The sequence below is a fragment of the Protopterus annectens genome, chromosome 9.part0 (genome assembly GCF_019279795.1).
Source record: "Protopterus annectens isolate FY-2018-M chromosome 9.part0, PAN1.0, whole genome shotgun sequence".
Lineage (NCBI taxonomy): Eukaryota > Metazoa > Chordata > Ceratodontiformes > Protopteridae > Protopterus > Protopterus annectens.
In genome coordinates, this window is record NC_056743.1 from 920,645,232 (window position 1) to 920,658,816 (window position 13,585).

The window sequence follows — 13,585 nt, forward strand, 5'->3', positions numbered from 1 at the left end:
GATTCTAACCGAATTTGCCACTGAAGTTCTAATGCTAGTAGTTTTAGCGCAGTAGGACCACCTCTAATGTCAGTGTATGCTTGATCAATTGCTATAAATTTAAAATGATGTGTAGGGAAATCCAAAATGTGCTTAGCCAGTGCGTTAGTGGTTTTTGCTTTCCTGATAGCGTATTGATGTTCATATATGCGTTCCCTAAGCTTCCGTTCAGTTTTCCCCACATAGTGAGCTTGGCATAACTGACACTGTGCCAGATATACCACCATCTTTGAGTTGCTTGTGAATCTATGCTTAAGTTTAAATGGTTCATTACTAACCTCAAATCTATTGGATTCTACAATAAATCTACAATAGTTGCAGTTGTGGCATTTGAACATCCCTGGAGTCCTGGTTCGTAATTCTTTCTTCTCGAACCATGATTTAAGGTTCCTACCTTTTTTATACACTACCAGGGGAAAGGCTCCCAGTTTAGATGAAACTAATGAGTCTGTTTTAAATAAATGCCAGTTTTTCTTAACAATGGACCACAAAATGTGACTGTCTACTGCAAACGTGGTAATAAACCTGGGAAGGTGTTCTACTGTTTCACAATGGATGTCATCGTTCTGTTGGCCAAGAATCTTAATAGGCGGTGTTGCTTCATCAATCCCCTTCAACTGTAGTAAAGGTACATATGTCTTAAGGTTTCTTTTAGTTCCAATTTCACTTATAAGTTCTTCAACAAGTTGAATGGGGTACCCTCTACTTAGGAACATCTTTTTTAGTGTATCACATTCTACGTGAAACTCGTCGTCTTTACTAGTGATCCTTGCCGCTCTGACTAACTGGCCTTTCACTACGGCCCGTTTCTGCTTGAAAGGATGACAACTAGTGAAATGAAGGAATGTGTTGGAGTGGGTCGGTTTTCTATAGATTCTAGATGAAAAACAAGAATCAATCACATCTTTAGTTAAAAGGATGTCGAGATATGCTATTTGTGTGCTACTAAATGACGAAGTGAACTTCAAAAATTCAGTAGTGCCATTCAAAAAGCTGATGAAAGAGGCTGCCTCTGCTTCATTTCCATTAAACAAAATGAAAATGTCGTCAAGGTAACGCGTATAGTAGACAAGGTGGCCAGCATACGCACACTCTTCAAAAATGAATTGTTGTTCCCAGTGTGCCATGACAAGATTGGCCACACTTGCACCATAGGGTGAACCCATTCCAACTCCGACTGTTTGCAAGTAGTAATTTTCACCGAACATGAAGAAGTTTTTAGGTAGTGTTAAATCAAGTAGTTCAACAACCAAAGAAATGTCACCACTCTTAGCTCCTCTAGTAGTTAGCCTTTCTTCAACCCACTCAATTGCTATGTCCTGAGGTATGCAGGTATACAGGTCCTTAACATCGATAGTAAGGAAGTTGAAACGTTCATCATACTTAAGATCGTTGATCTTAGAAAGGAATGTCCATGAATCTTTACAGATGTGGGTCTCCAAAGAAATATATTTTTGCAAAATGCCATCTACTACTTTGGCACAAGCGTAAGTAGGTGATCCACGACTATCGATCAGTGGGCGCATAGGTGGGTTGATAACATTTTTATGTATCTTGGGTATCCCAAAGAAATATGGAACCTTAGGGTAAGAGGTGGTCATGTAGTTGAACATTTCTTGGCTGATCCTACCATCTATGTACATCTCTTCAATGTGATCTTGGATGATTTTGTACGCCTTAATGATCTCATTCTTAGAACTCAGAGTGTACGATGATGGGAGGAGGGGCATATGTTGATAGTAACACCCACCTTCACATTCCTAGTACATTCAATCCCCCACTGCATCCACTGCTGTCTATGTTTGATTTAATATGTGAATTGGACATTAGGAACCAAATTAAGTCACATAAAAATAAAAATATTATTTCTAATGAATATAAGGAAGAAATGGAAACTGTCCGGAACCTTTGTATGAAGAATTTACGTATTTGCAAACCAGACAAAGGCGGTGGGGTCGTCATTTTTGACAACAACGATTATTTTGACCGGATGACATCATTACTTGATAGTCCATCGTACACTCTGAGTTCTAAGAATGAGATCATTAAGGCGTACAAAATCATCCAAGATCACATTGAAGAGATGTACATAGATGGTAGGATCAGCCAAGAAATGTTCAACTACATGACCACCTCTTACCCTAAGGTTCCATATTTCTTTGGGATACCCAAGATACATAAAAATGTTATCAACCCACCTATGCGCCCACTGATCGATAGTCGTGGATCACCTACTTACGCTTGTGCCAAAGTAGTAGATGGCATTTTGCAAAAATATATTTCTTTGGAGACCCACATCTGTAAAGATTCATGGACATTCCTTTCTAAGATCAACGATCTTAAGTATGATGAACGTTTCAACTTCCTTACTATCGATGTTAAGGACCTGTATACCTGCATACCTCAGGACATAGCAATTGAGTGGGTTGAAGAAAGGCTAACTACTAGAGGAGCTAAGAGTGGTGACATTTCTTTGGTTGTTGAACTACTTGATTTAACACTACCTAAAACTTCTTCATGTTCGTGAAAATTACTACTTGCAAACAGTCGGAGTTGGAATGGGTTCACCCTATGGTGCAAGTGTGGCCAATCTTGTCATGGCACACTGGGAACAACAATTCATTTTTGAAGAGTGTGCGTATGCTGGCCACCTTGTCTACTATACGCGTTACCTTGACGACATTTTCATTTTGTTTAATGGAAATGAAGCAGAGGCAGCCTCTTTCATCAACTTTTTGAATGGCACTACTGAATTTTTGAAGTTCACTTCGTCATTTAGTAGCACACAAATAGCATATCTCGACATCCTTTTAACTAAAGATGTGATTGATTCTTGTTTTTCATCTAGAATCTATAGAAAACCGACCCACTCCAACACATTCCTTCATTTCACTAGTTGTCATCCTTTCAAGCAGAAACGGGCCGTAGTGAAAGGCCAGTTAGTCAGAGCGGCAAGGATCACTAGTAAAGACGAGTTTCACGTAGAATGTGATACACTAAAAAAGATGTTCCTAAGTAGAGGGTACCCCATTCAACTTGTTGAAGAACTTATAAGTGAAATTGGAACTAAAAGAAACCTTAAGACATATGTACCTTTACTACAGTTGAAGGGGATTGATGAAGCAACACCGTCTATTAAGATTCTTGGCCAACAGAACGATGACATCCATTGTGAAACAGTAGAACACCTTCCCAGGTTTATTACCACGTTTGCAGTAGACAGTCACATTTTGTGGTCCATTGTTAAGAAAAACTGGCATTTATTTAAAACAGACTCATTAGTTTCATCTAAACTGGGAGCCTTTCCCCTGGTAGTGTATAAAAAAGGTAGGAACCTTAAATCATGGTTCGAGAAGAAAGAATTACGAACCAGGACTCCAGGGATGTTCAAATGCCACAACTGCAACTATTGTAGATTTATTGTAGAATCCAATAGATTTGAGGTTAGTAATGAATCATTTAAACTTAAGCATAGATTCACGTGCAACTCAAAGATGGTGGTATATCTGGCACAGTGTCAGTTATGCCAAGCTCACTATGTGGGGAAAACTGAACGGAAGCTTAGGGAACGCATATATGAACATCAATACGCTATCAGGAAAGCAAAAACCACTAACGCACTGGCTAAGCACATTTTGGATTTCCCTACACATCATTTTAAATTTATAGCAATTGATCAAGCATACACTGACATTAGAGGTGGTCCTACTGCGCTAAAACTACTAGCATTAGAACTTCAGTGGCAAATTCGGTTAGAATCATATCATTCACCTGGCCTTAATGAAGCATGTTCTATAGCCTGCCTTTTAAGTATTCTCAGTCTTAAAAGATAGTATGTAACATAATTTTATTGATAATTTTATTGATTTATTTTTTATTTTTTAGTATATACTATTTGGGCATTGACAGTTTTGTCCATGGTTCAGTTAAACGTTATTTATGAATAATAGTTTGATTTGAACAATAGTTCTCTTTTACAGATGTTATATAATATTTAGTTATATATATTGTATACATTTTTAATAATTGTTGAGTTTCTGTGACTTTGTAGTGTTTGTATTTAAGGTTTGTATTTAAGGTTTGGTACCTTAAACAGCAATACATTCATTGTAAGTTAATTATTTTAATTGTCTTCAATTATGTTGTTAAGAACAATTAAGTTGAATGTATAAAACCTACACTGTTGTCTCCTCTTATTTATTCTGATGAAGTTTGCACATTGGTGCAAACGAAAAGCGCTTCATTAAACGTGTTTTGGATTTCTACAATCTCTTGTGATTTACTGTTTGGCTGCTGTTGGTGTATTTTTCTAACACTCTGTGTTGGACAGTGCGTTGGGTTTTCTACAGTTGGACTCCCCTTTTTGGTTTTTTAGTCGTTTTTTTGTTCCATTTTCCGAGTATGGCGTATTAAGATTTGAAGCCCACCGTTTGGCCAAATGGACTATACCTGGACGGTAACCCCTATCAATAAATCTTCTGACCAAATCATCACGAATCTGGACATAAGACTGTTGGTTGGAACAAATTCTTCTGGCTCTTAAAAACTGAGATTTAGGTATATTCTGGATGATATGTTGTGGGTGGAAGCTGGTGGCATGTAACAAGGAGTTAAATTCTGGAAATTTCCTAAATAACGTGGTGGACAAAGTATCGTCCTCATTTCTATTGATCTCAACATCCAGGAATAACATCCTGGATCTATGGTAGGTCAACTTAAATTCAATGCCCCATATATTGTCATTGAGGTAATCCAGAAACTCCTTAAGATAATAATCATCTGCTTTCCACACCAACCAACAATCATCCAGATAACGACGCCAGATGTCCATCTCACACATATAAATGTTATGATTATGATCGTAAATCATGATCTCCTCAATATATGCCATAAAGAGATCCGCATAAATGGGTGCGAAAGACGCACCCATGGCGGTCCCTTTAGTTTGCCAAAAACATTCATTTTGATAGTAATAGACATTACTGGTCAACAGAAATTCTGTGAGACATACTAAAAAAGTATTGAATCCAGGTTGATATAAGCCAGATCTAGCCAACCAATAGTCCAAAGCTTGTAGGCCTGCCCAGTGTGGAATATTGGTGTAAAGAGAGGTGATGTCCAAAGTGCATATTAGCCAATGGGGTTCAAGTTGGGTATCATTAATAATCTCCAAAAACTGGGTGGTGTCTTGAATTCTGGCTCTTGTAGACAAGAGTAATGGTTTTAAATATTGGGTAAGGTATTCGGACAATGGTTCTGTAAGGGACCCATGTCCAGAGACAATAGGTCGGCCAGGTGGATTAGTGGAATTTTTATGTATCTTAGGTAACAAATAAAAATATTGTCTCTTGGGTGATGTAACTATTAGTTGTTCCTTGATAGATTGTGTAATTATACCCTCCTCAACAGCATCAGTCAAAAACTGTGCAATTTTACCTTGAAAATGAGGAGAGGGATCCACAGGCATCCGCATATAATATTCCTTGTCCCCCAATTGTCTCATGGCCTCCTTATCATAAGTGCTCTTGTCCATTACCACCACCGCCCCACCCTTGTCAGCTTGTGTAATAACCAAATCTTTATTGGTAATGAGCTCCTCAAGACTCCGTATTTCTTCCGTGGACAAATTGTGATGAGAAATGGGAAAATCCCTAAATTAACAGTGTATATCATGTAATACACTTTTTTGAAAAGCACCTACCAGATGTGTCATTGGTGGATTGAAAGTGGATTGCTTAAACTTAAATTCATGAGATGTGACCCTATCATTATTAGCAAAAAAACAATTTCAGGTTGAGCAAACGGCAAAAGTTGGCCACATCCTGAGCCAAAGATTGCTCAGAAACAAAAAAGCCCGGAACAAAGTTTAACCCTTTGTTCAATAGCTTAATTTGTGTGGCAGTTAGTTCAACAGAGGAGATATTGTGAACATTGGAATTGGAAATGTATGTTGTGTCATCATTTTCAACAGCGTCTCCAAGCTCTGTTGTGATGCATCCCTTCTTGTGTTTCCGCCCCCCTCGTCTGTATCTAGTCCCGGAGGGTGTAACAAATTGTCCCTCTTAGCTTTGGGTAACCCATCCCTAGAGTTCTCATCAAGTTCACCTTCTGTATTGGAGGAAGTCTCCCCTGAGGTACAGCTAGAAGAGCCAAAGTTTGTCTTTTTAAGAATGGATTTAGGTCTCTTTCTTTTGGGAGTTGAGAACCTCTTATCATAAGTATTGTTTTCCCTAGGTAGTCTAAATGACACATTTTTAGATGTATCGAAATGTTTACCTCTCTCATAGTCACCTACATCCCTAAGGAATTTTTTAAGTTTTCTCTCCTTTAAGGTGGATTCCATCTTAGAAATATCACCAGTTAATTTTTTCACTTGTTTAAGAAAAGACTCACACGTTTCAAACTTCTTCACCTCCAAACAGCTAGTTTCTAGGTCTTTCACCCCCTTTTGTACCTTGCGTTCATAGAAATCAGCCAAGGCATCCACAAATTTAGAAGATGCTAATTGTTGTATGTGGCCCCAGTCATCAATTAATTGGTCATCAATATTAGAGACCAAAGATTGAACCTTAACCCTGAGGCCACGTGGAGTAATGTGTTTCTGCTGATATGCCTTGAATAGGCGTAAATGCCAAACATTAGTCCTAACCATTTTCATATTTTTGACAAGTTGGCTAAAAAACATGTTGCACTGCGAGTCCAGATCAGAACCCCTCACATCCGATATAGAAATTGAACCATGTGTGCCCAAACCAAACACTGATAAATCATCCATGTCGGATGACAATCCCTGTATAAGTGGTGAAAGTGCCATCTATTATATTGAACGACCGGACGTCACCCACCTCCACAAAACAACAAGACTCTTAATTATAATGAAATAACAAAGCACCAATAAACCACTGATGTGGCCACAACTAGCAAAAATCAAGAAGTGTGTAAAAGACATCATGCATTAAACAGTGCACAAAAGCATAATCAGTGTGACTCCACAAATGAGAGAGCTAAAATAGAAGAAGACCATTGTACAATTAACAGTACCAATAAAACAGGACATATATCATCTGTGCTAGTACTGTGTATAAGTCTTGGGTAAAAAACTAAAATAAAAAATCAAACTAGTCAAAAAACAATATCCAAAAAAAGACCATTATACAATAAACAGTACCAATAAATGATGATATCATCTGTCCTGGTACTGTGTATAAGTCTTATGGATAAACCATATTAGTACATAGATTTACCAATACAATAAGCAGACCAGACAACCTTGAAAAACATATGTTCGTCCCACTGCGTATTGGTATCAACACATGCCCATATACAATGGTGAAATGGTGCTATACAAAAGCCACCAAATCAAATTGTAAATTCTATATAGCGCAATAAAATGTGTGTAACCACTGATATCAAGGTGCTAAATATCACCATTTGGACCATATATTCACACAACTGACTTTCATGCAGCTGTGGCAACAGCAAAGGTGAAGGTGCACAGGCATATACAAATAGGTAAGCGTCTGTCGTGAAGGGTGAGGTCCGAGAAAATCTTTGAACCAAATTTATAACACCAACAATAATGGCAAAGCACACATATGTCTGTACTGAACCACAGCACGACCAAGTTTAGCCAACCTAATATATGCATATATAAACCATAATATCAGTAATATAGAGCCTGAAACCTAACAACTAAGCAGGTCATGTCCAGGTCAAAAGAGACTTGAAATCACCGTCAATAGTGTTCACTGTTGAGATATGGCATAAAACAGGAACCACATCAAGAAATACAGTAAACATATATTAACAGACATAACCATGTAATGATAAAAAAACATTAATGTCATTCCCATTTATGAAAAATTGGGCGACTAGTCAGAAAAAAAAAAAAAATGAAGTATCTACTCAGATGGAACGTTATGGTGAGTACATAACTTCTTTTTATCAGATGAGACATTTTATAGAATCACTACATTTAGTGAAATCATAAAAGTGTATTCGTTTATAGAATGTCAAACTGAGGAGTGGTTCCTAACAGGACGTATTACAGAACAAATAAGGCATTTTTTGTCATTTGAGGCACCTAGGATGAGTTGCAAATTTGTCCTACCCAAAATACATTAAAACCTGGATGAACCACTGATGAGACCAGTAGTGGGAATAAAACGGAGGCCTTGCTTATGTTTGTAGATAAGCACCTGCAACAGGTGGTAGAGGGTTGTATATTGTACATTAAAGATACCTTTGATTTCAAGAACAGAATTAAAAATGTCAGGGTATAGGAAAGTGATAGTTTAGTTGCCCTTGACGTTGTCACTGTATACTGTAATACCCAACAATGAAGGTATAGAAATGGTTAGATTTGATTTGAACTAATGGAATCAAAGAAATTTTCATCTAGTACTGTTAGCTTATTAATGGAGATGTTGGATCTTATTTTGAGTTATAATTTTTTTGAATTTAATGATAAATTATACCGTCAAGTTAATGGTGTAGTAATTGGTGCAATGATGGCACCCAGTTATGCCAATATTTATATGCACGGATGGGAAAGATGCAGTGCTTTCGAAAGTGTTTTTATTAAAAATATTATATTTTTCAAGCGTTTTATTGACTATGTCTTTTTAATTTGGAGAGGTGATGTCCCAATTCTTAGATGTGAATTTCAAAAAAGAGCATACATTGTTTAAATATGTCAGAAAAATATCTGTCTATGACTGCAGTGTTAGTGTTTTAGATCTGAATATTTACAAAGGAGGAGATAGGTTAATAACTGCCATTCACAAGAAAAAAGTACAAAATAATGCTGATTTACATTATGATAGTATGCACTCCAACAAAATTAAAACCAATATTGTTAAGGGTCAATTAGAGGGTGCATGAGTTAACAAAGATTGTGATTTTGAAAGAGAAGGTGTTGCTTTATGCAAGAAATTTATCGGCAGAGGATATCCTAAAAAATTGTTATGAATAGTCATAATGAAAATGTATCAAATGCGAAAGGAGGGGGCACATGCGGAGACCCATAAAAAAACAAGCAGATTTTACTTGTTTGCAAGCTGAAAACAGTTTAGACTCAGTCTATCAAACAGATTGTTAAAAACAGCTGGAAACTTTTTAGGTGCAATTCCAAAAGTAGTGGGAGAAGCACCTATTTTTTGTGCAGAAAAAGCGAAGGAGTTTTAAAAATTTATTTCAAAGCAAATTACCCCCCCCCAAAAAAAAAAAAAGTGTGTAAACCCTAGAATGTGCAAGTGTTTATTTGTAATTTATGCAATTTCTTTATTGACTGATGTAAAATAAATTAAGATTGGTGGCTACAATATTCATCTAAGAGGTGGATATTCGTGCAAATTAAGTTTATAGTATATTTACCCGTGTTTGTCATGTGAATCTTTTTATGCTGGACCCACTACAAGAGAGCTAAACAGGAGGACATATGAGCATAAGTATATGGTGTATCATTAAAGATGACAAAAAATACTCTGGGTAAATTTTGTGTTTTAGATGAAGTTCTGAATTGTAATTGTAAATTTAATGCTGAGGAAGAACTTGGGTGGAAAGAATGTTAATGACAGGTTAAGTTAAATGCCTGCATCCACCTGCTTTAAGTGATAAGGAAGATTTTATAGTCTTCCTTAAAAGGAAAGGGTTGCATCATTAATTACAAGGTCATGTGCCTTTGTATTTGATTTAAATAAAAAGTGTTGTAACTTTTAGTCACATTATTCAGTCTGAAGAAGTCCAGTGCAGACGAAATTGCTTACTGTTTGATGTGTATTATAGGTTCATAGATTAGTACTAGGCTAACTGCCCTTGCGAGCCATTTTAAGCCTAGCCATTTATCCTTTGTGAGACTCAAACCCTGCACCTTGTGTTTGTAAGGCAAACACCTTCACCATTAGGCCACCCTCCCAACAAAAATAAACAGCCTCTGCAAGTCTTGAACCCAAGATCCTGCACACTACAGTCACAGCAGTTAACCACTAAGCCATCATAGCATCTGTCATTAAATAGTTTCACCATATTTTAGCTTATTTCTTTGTTTTTTATTCAGTTTATTTTCTGGCAATTGGAGTGTTTTTGAATTTCTAGTAAGTCATTGAGGATCAAGGTCACTAAATAACAACAGACATTTGAATTTCAGACTTCATATCCTTCAGGAAAATGCATGCTAATGCATAACCTGCTACTCTAGCAACTTTCTATGCTTATAAGAGCAGTATCTGAAATCTCCCTGATTTGGGGCCCTCCCCCCAACAATTATTTTTGGCTTTCTTTGAAATTCTTCCACTCATTGTGAGTTATGATGGATGGGGTTTGGCACTGTGTGTGTGTGTTGAGAGGAGAGGGGTAGTATTCAATTTCTACCATCTCACAAATTTTTAAATGCAGCTGAACATTTTTATTTGCTGTTTGTCAGACGGGTTAGTCTGGCTGGCAAGATGCCCTTTTTCAGCAGAGACCCGAGGAGAAAAGCTCCAATATAAACATTGAATTTATTATAATGAAATACAAATTTAAGCAATCAAACCATGAGATAAAGAATTGTTTTATACATAAAGAAAAATAAGATTCATCTTATACAAAGTTTGAAAGATGATAATCTTAAAATACATGGATTGAATGCCATACAGTAACAGATTAGAGAAGTGGCAAGTAGGGACATGTATGAGGAAAAGGGAAATAGAGAAGTATTAGATATAGTGTGGGGTCTAGTATGAGAATTTAGGGAATAGACAGATAAATAGACAAAATATAAGTAGTATTTATCTAATACAATAAAAAAGTGCTAGATGTGGAAATAGAAGTATGAATACAAGTAGAGGAGTATGAGATGTAGAAAGATAGGGAGAATAAGGTGGTAGTGATTAAAGTAGGATCTTTACAGGGGCAAGGTCCTTGGTCCAACATCAGGTGAACTTTTGAACAATATAAAGTGGGCATTGGGAAATTAACCAATCTTCTGTATTAACTTTAAATCTATGCATTATTCAAAAGGAATCTGGTCATTCTTTCACCTAGGTTACAGAATTAGTTGATAAACTGATGTTTTGTGCCACTTTCCAGAAGAACCCTGTTATGTTAATGCCATTGGAAAGAGAGACTGTCTGTCCTGTGACCCTGCAGAACTGCACATAGTCTAGGAAAGCAGGGTCTAAGACTTTGCCTTTATCCTGCTGCCACAAAGAAAGCATCTCTGCTGATGGCTGTCCCTGTGAAATCTTTTGTATGGCTAAGTGATCTTACAGTAAAGCACATGATTCTCTTTTACTTTCCAGAAGCATGTATTTCATGACAAAGGTGGGTGGGCTGTGGAAGGGTGTGTGTGTGTGTGTGTGAGCACATGCGTTTTGATTTGACACCTGTCAGAAGTATTTGAGTGTGCTGGCCCCTATCATTGTGATAACCTGACTTTTCACACTGTTTTCCTTTGGCTATGACTGATTCTTTAAAATGAGTATTAGTTGAGCTCTATCTAAAGTCAAAAAGTTGTGACAGATAAACTAATTGTTCTTTTGTTACTCTCTCTTCACAGCTATCTATTAGCAAGCTTCTACACGAAGTATGATCCTTTGCACTTTGTCATCAACACAGCTTCACTACTGAGTGTCCTTCTTCCAAAACTGCCTCAGTTCCATGGAGTACGTCTCTTTGGAATTAACAAATACTGAATGTGGTAGAGTTGGAAAAATGCATGATTAAATGCATAATAAAACAGAGCCCTGCTCTGCATCAGAAGACTATATTGCATACCAAAGTGGGGCCCAATTATTTTCAGTATGAATTACATTTTTTGCACAAACTTCTATGGTGGAAGAATAGTATTTAGTCTTCAAAGCACCATAAAAATTCAAGCCATCGTCCCACCTAAGCATCTTATTGGCATGATATTTTAAGAAGGGCTTTGGCATTAATATTTTTTCCAATTATTATAGCCTTTAAGTACAAGGAAAAGTAGAAGGAATGAATATAGCAGGAAAGACAACAAAGTGGTTCCAGGTGTATCAGAGGTGACGGGCGTTATAGATATACTATCTGTATGTATTTGAGGGAATGGGATACATATGTTATTTCATGTGGAAAGTGTATTTAACAAAAGCATTCCTGAAATACTGAGGTGGTGGTTCACATAATTTTGTGTGTTTTAATTATAAATAATATAAAACAACACAAACACCCTAGTATAATTAAAGCTTAGTTTGTACTTGTGAACATTTCCTATCATAGTCAGATGAACCAAATTACAAAACAAAAAAAAGTTCTGAAACAAACTTCATGGCTCATTGGTAGCATTTAATTTTATGATATGCAAAATTATACTTTGGATGGGTCTTACACAGTTGAAGACTCTTACAGGAGGATGCAACTCCTTGGAATGTGGGTTTGTTTAATCATTTTAAATGTTTTTTTTTTTTGATATTATGAGACCCACCACTATTAATCTTTACATTTTTATGCGATTCAATGATTTATCCTTACAAGTGGAGGCAAAGCACTAGAGCTGAATCCTTTGTACTCCATCTAAGTACAGTTCACATTATGAAGTCTTGAAAAGTGTTTATTTGGATTTTTTAACAGTGAGTTTGTGTATGTATGTTTTAAGCTGTATTACCATACATGTTTTTCTTTGGAGATGTGCAAAATAAAATGCTTACAAAGTACTATGTAAGGCATGCATTCCAAGTTGCATTGATAGCTTGTCAGCTGCTTTACACAGCAACAGGAAAACAAAAGCTTGACCTAACTGAATGCCATGCTTTTTATTCTGCTAGAGAATTAACTGGTGTTTTAATTAAATTACCCATTATGTGTTGCCTTAATTGGCTGCTGTCAGCATCTGCTTGTGTTCTGTTACTATGTGTAGAAGAATGGTTGTGAAATATCTTTATACATATGTGTGTGTATATATATATATATATATATATATATACACACACACACACTCGTGATATATAATGGGTACAGCTTTAAAATGCTGTCCTTAAACATTCCTATGGACTGCATGGAGTTACTTTTCAGCAAGCTCAAAATTGTTTCTATTTTTGTTTGCCTTTGGTCATATCATTGAATTCTCTGTTTATTTCCCACTGATATAGAGCTGCTGAATTTAAAGTTAGTTTCCACTTTGTTCTCACCTGTATTGTATATATTTTTTAAACTATTCAAGCATTTTTATAAACTAAGCATATGCATTTTGTCAGAAGACAATCTATAATCTCTACTTTTGCCCAGTACTGTGTACTTACCATAGGCTTTTCTGGCATTTGATAGTTGTCATTTTTGTACTTGTTGTACTTCATGTAGAAGGATAAATTATGAAATATTGGTGAAACATTTTGTCACTGTGTGTTTATTGCAAGAATATCAGATTTTTTCACAGCAATGCTATTTTTCGTATAGTGAAAGCTGAAGGTGTTTTTCCCTGAACTGCTCCAAGCTTCAATAGGAACTTCATAAATACACACAGTATATATCCCTACTAATAGTATGTCGCATGAAGTTAAGGACAACTTTGTGCTAAATAGAATACACTATACACCAT

The 13,585-nt window shown here is 36.4% G+C and overlaps 1 protein-coding gene across 1 annotated transcript in view; it reads left to right on the forward strand.

Moving 5' to 3' along the window:
• The window catches only part of LOC122811670 (ORM1-like protein 2), a 102,683-nt gene extending 89,308 nt beyond the window's left edge, over positions 1–13,375 (forward strand). Inside the window, exon 3 of the mRNA XM_044083665.1 lies at positions 11,579–13,375. Within this exon, the coding sequence (XP_043939600.1) occupies positions 11,579–11,714 (136 nt within the window). The 3' untranslated portion in view covers positions 11,715–13,375. The remainder of the gene's footprint in view (positions 1–11,578) is intronic.
• The last annotated feature ends 210 nt before the right edge of the window (positions 13,376–13,585 follow it).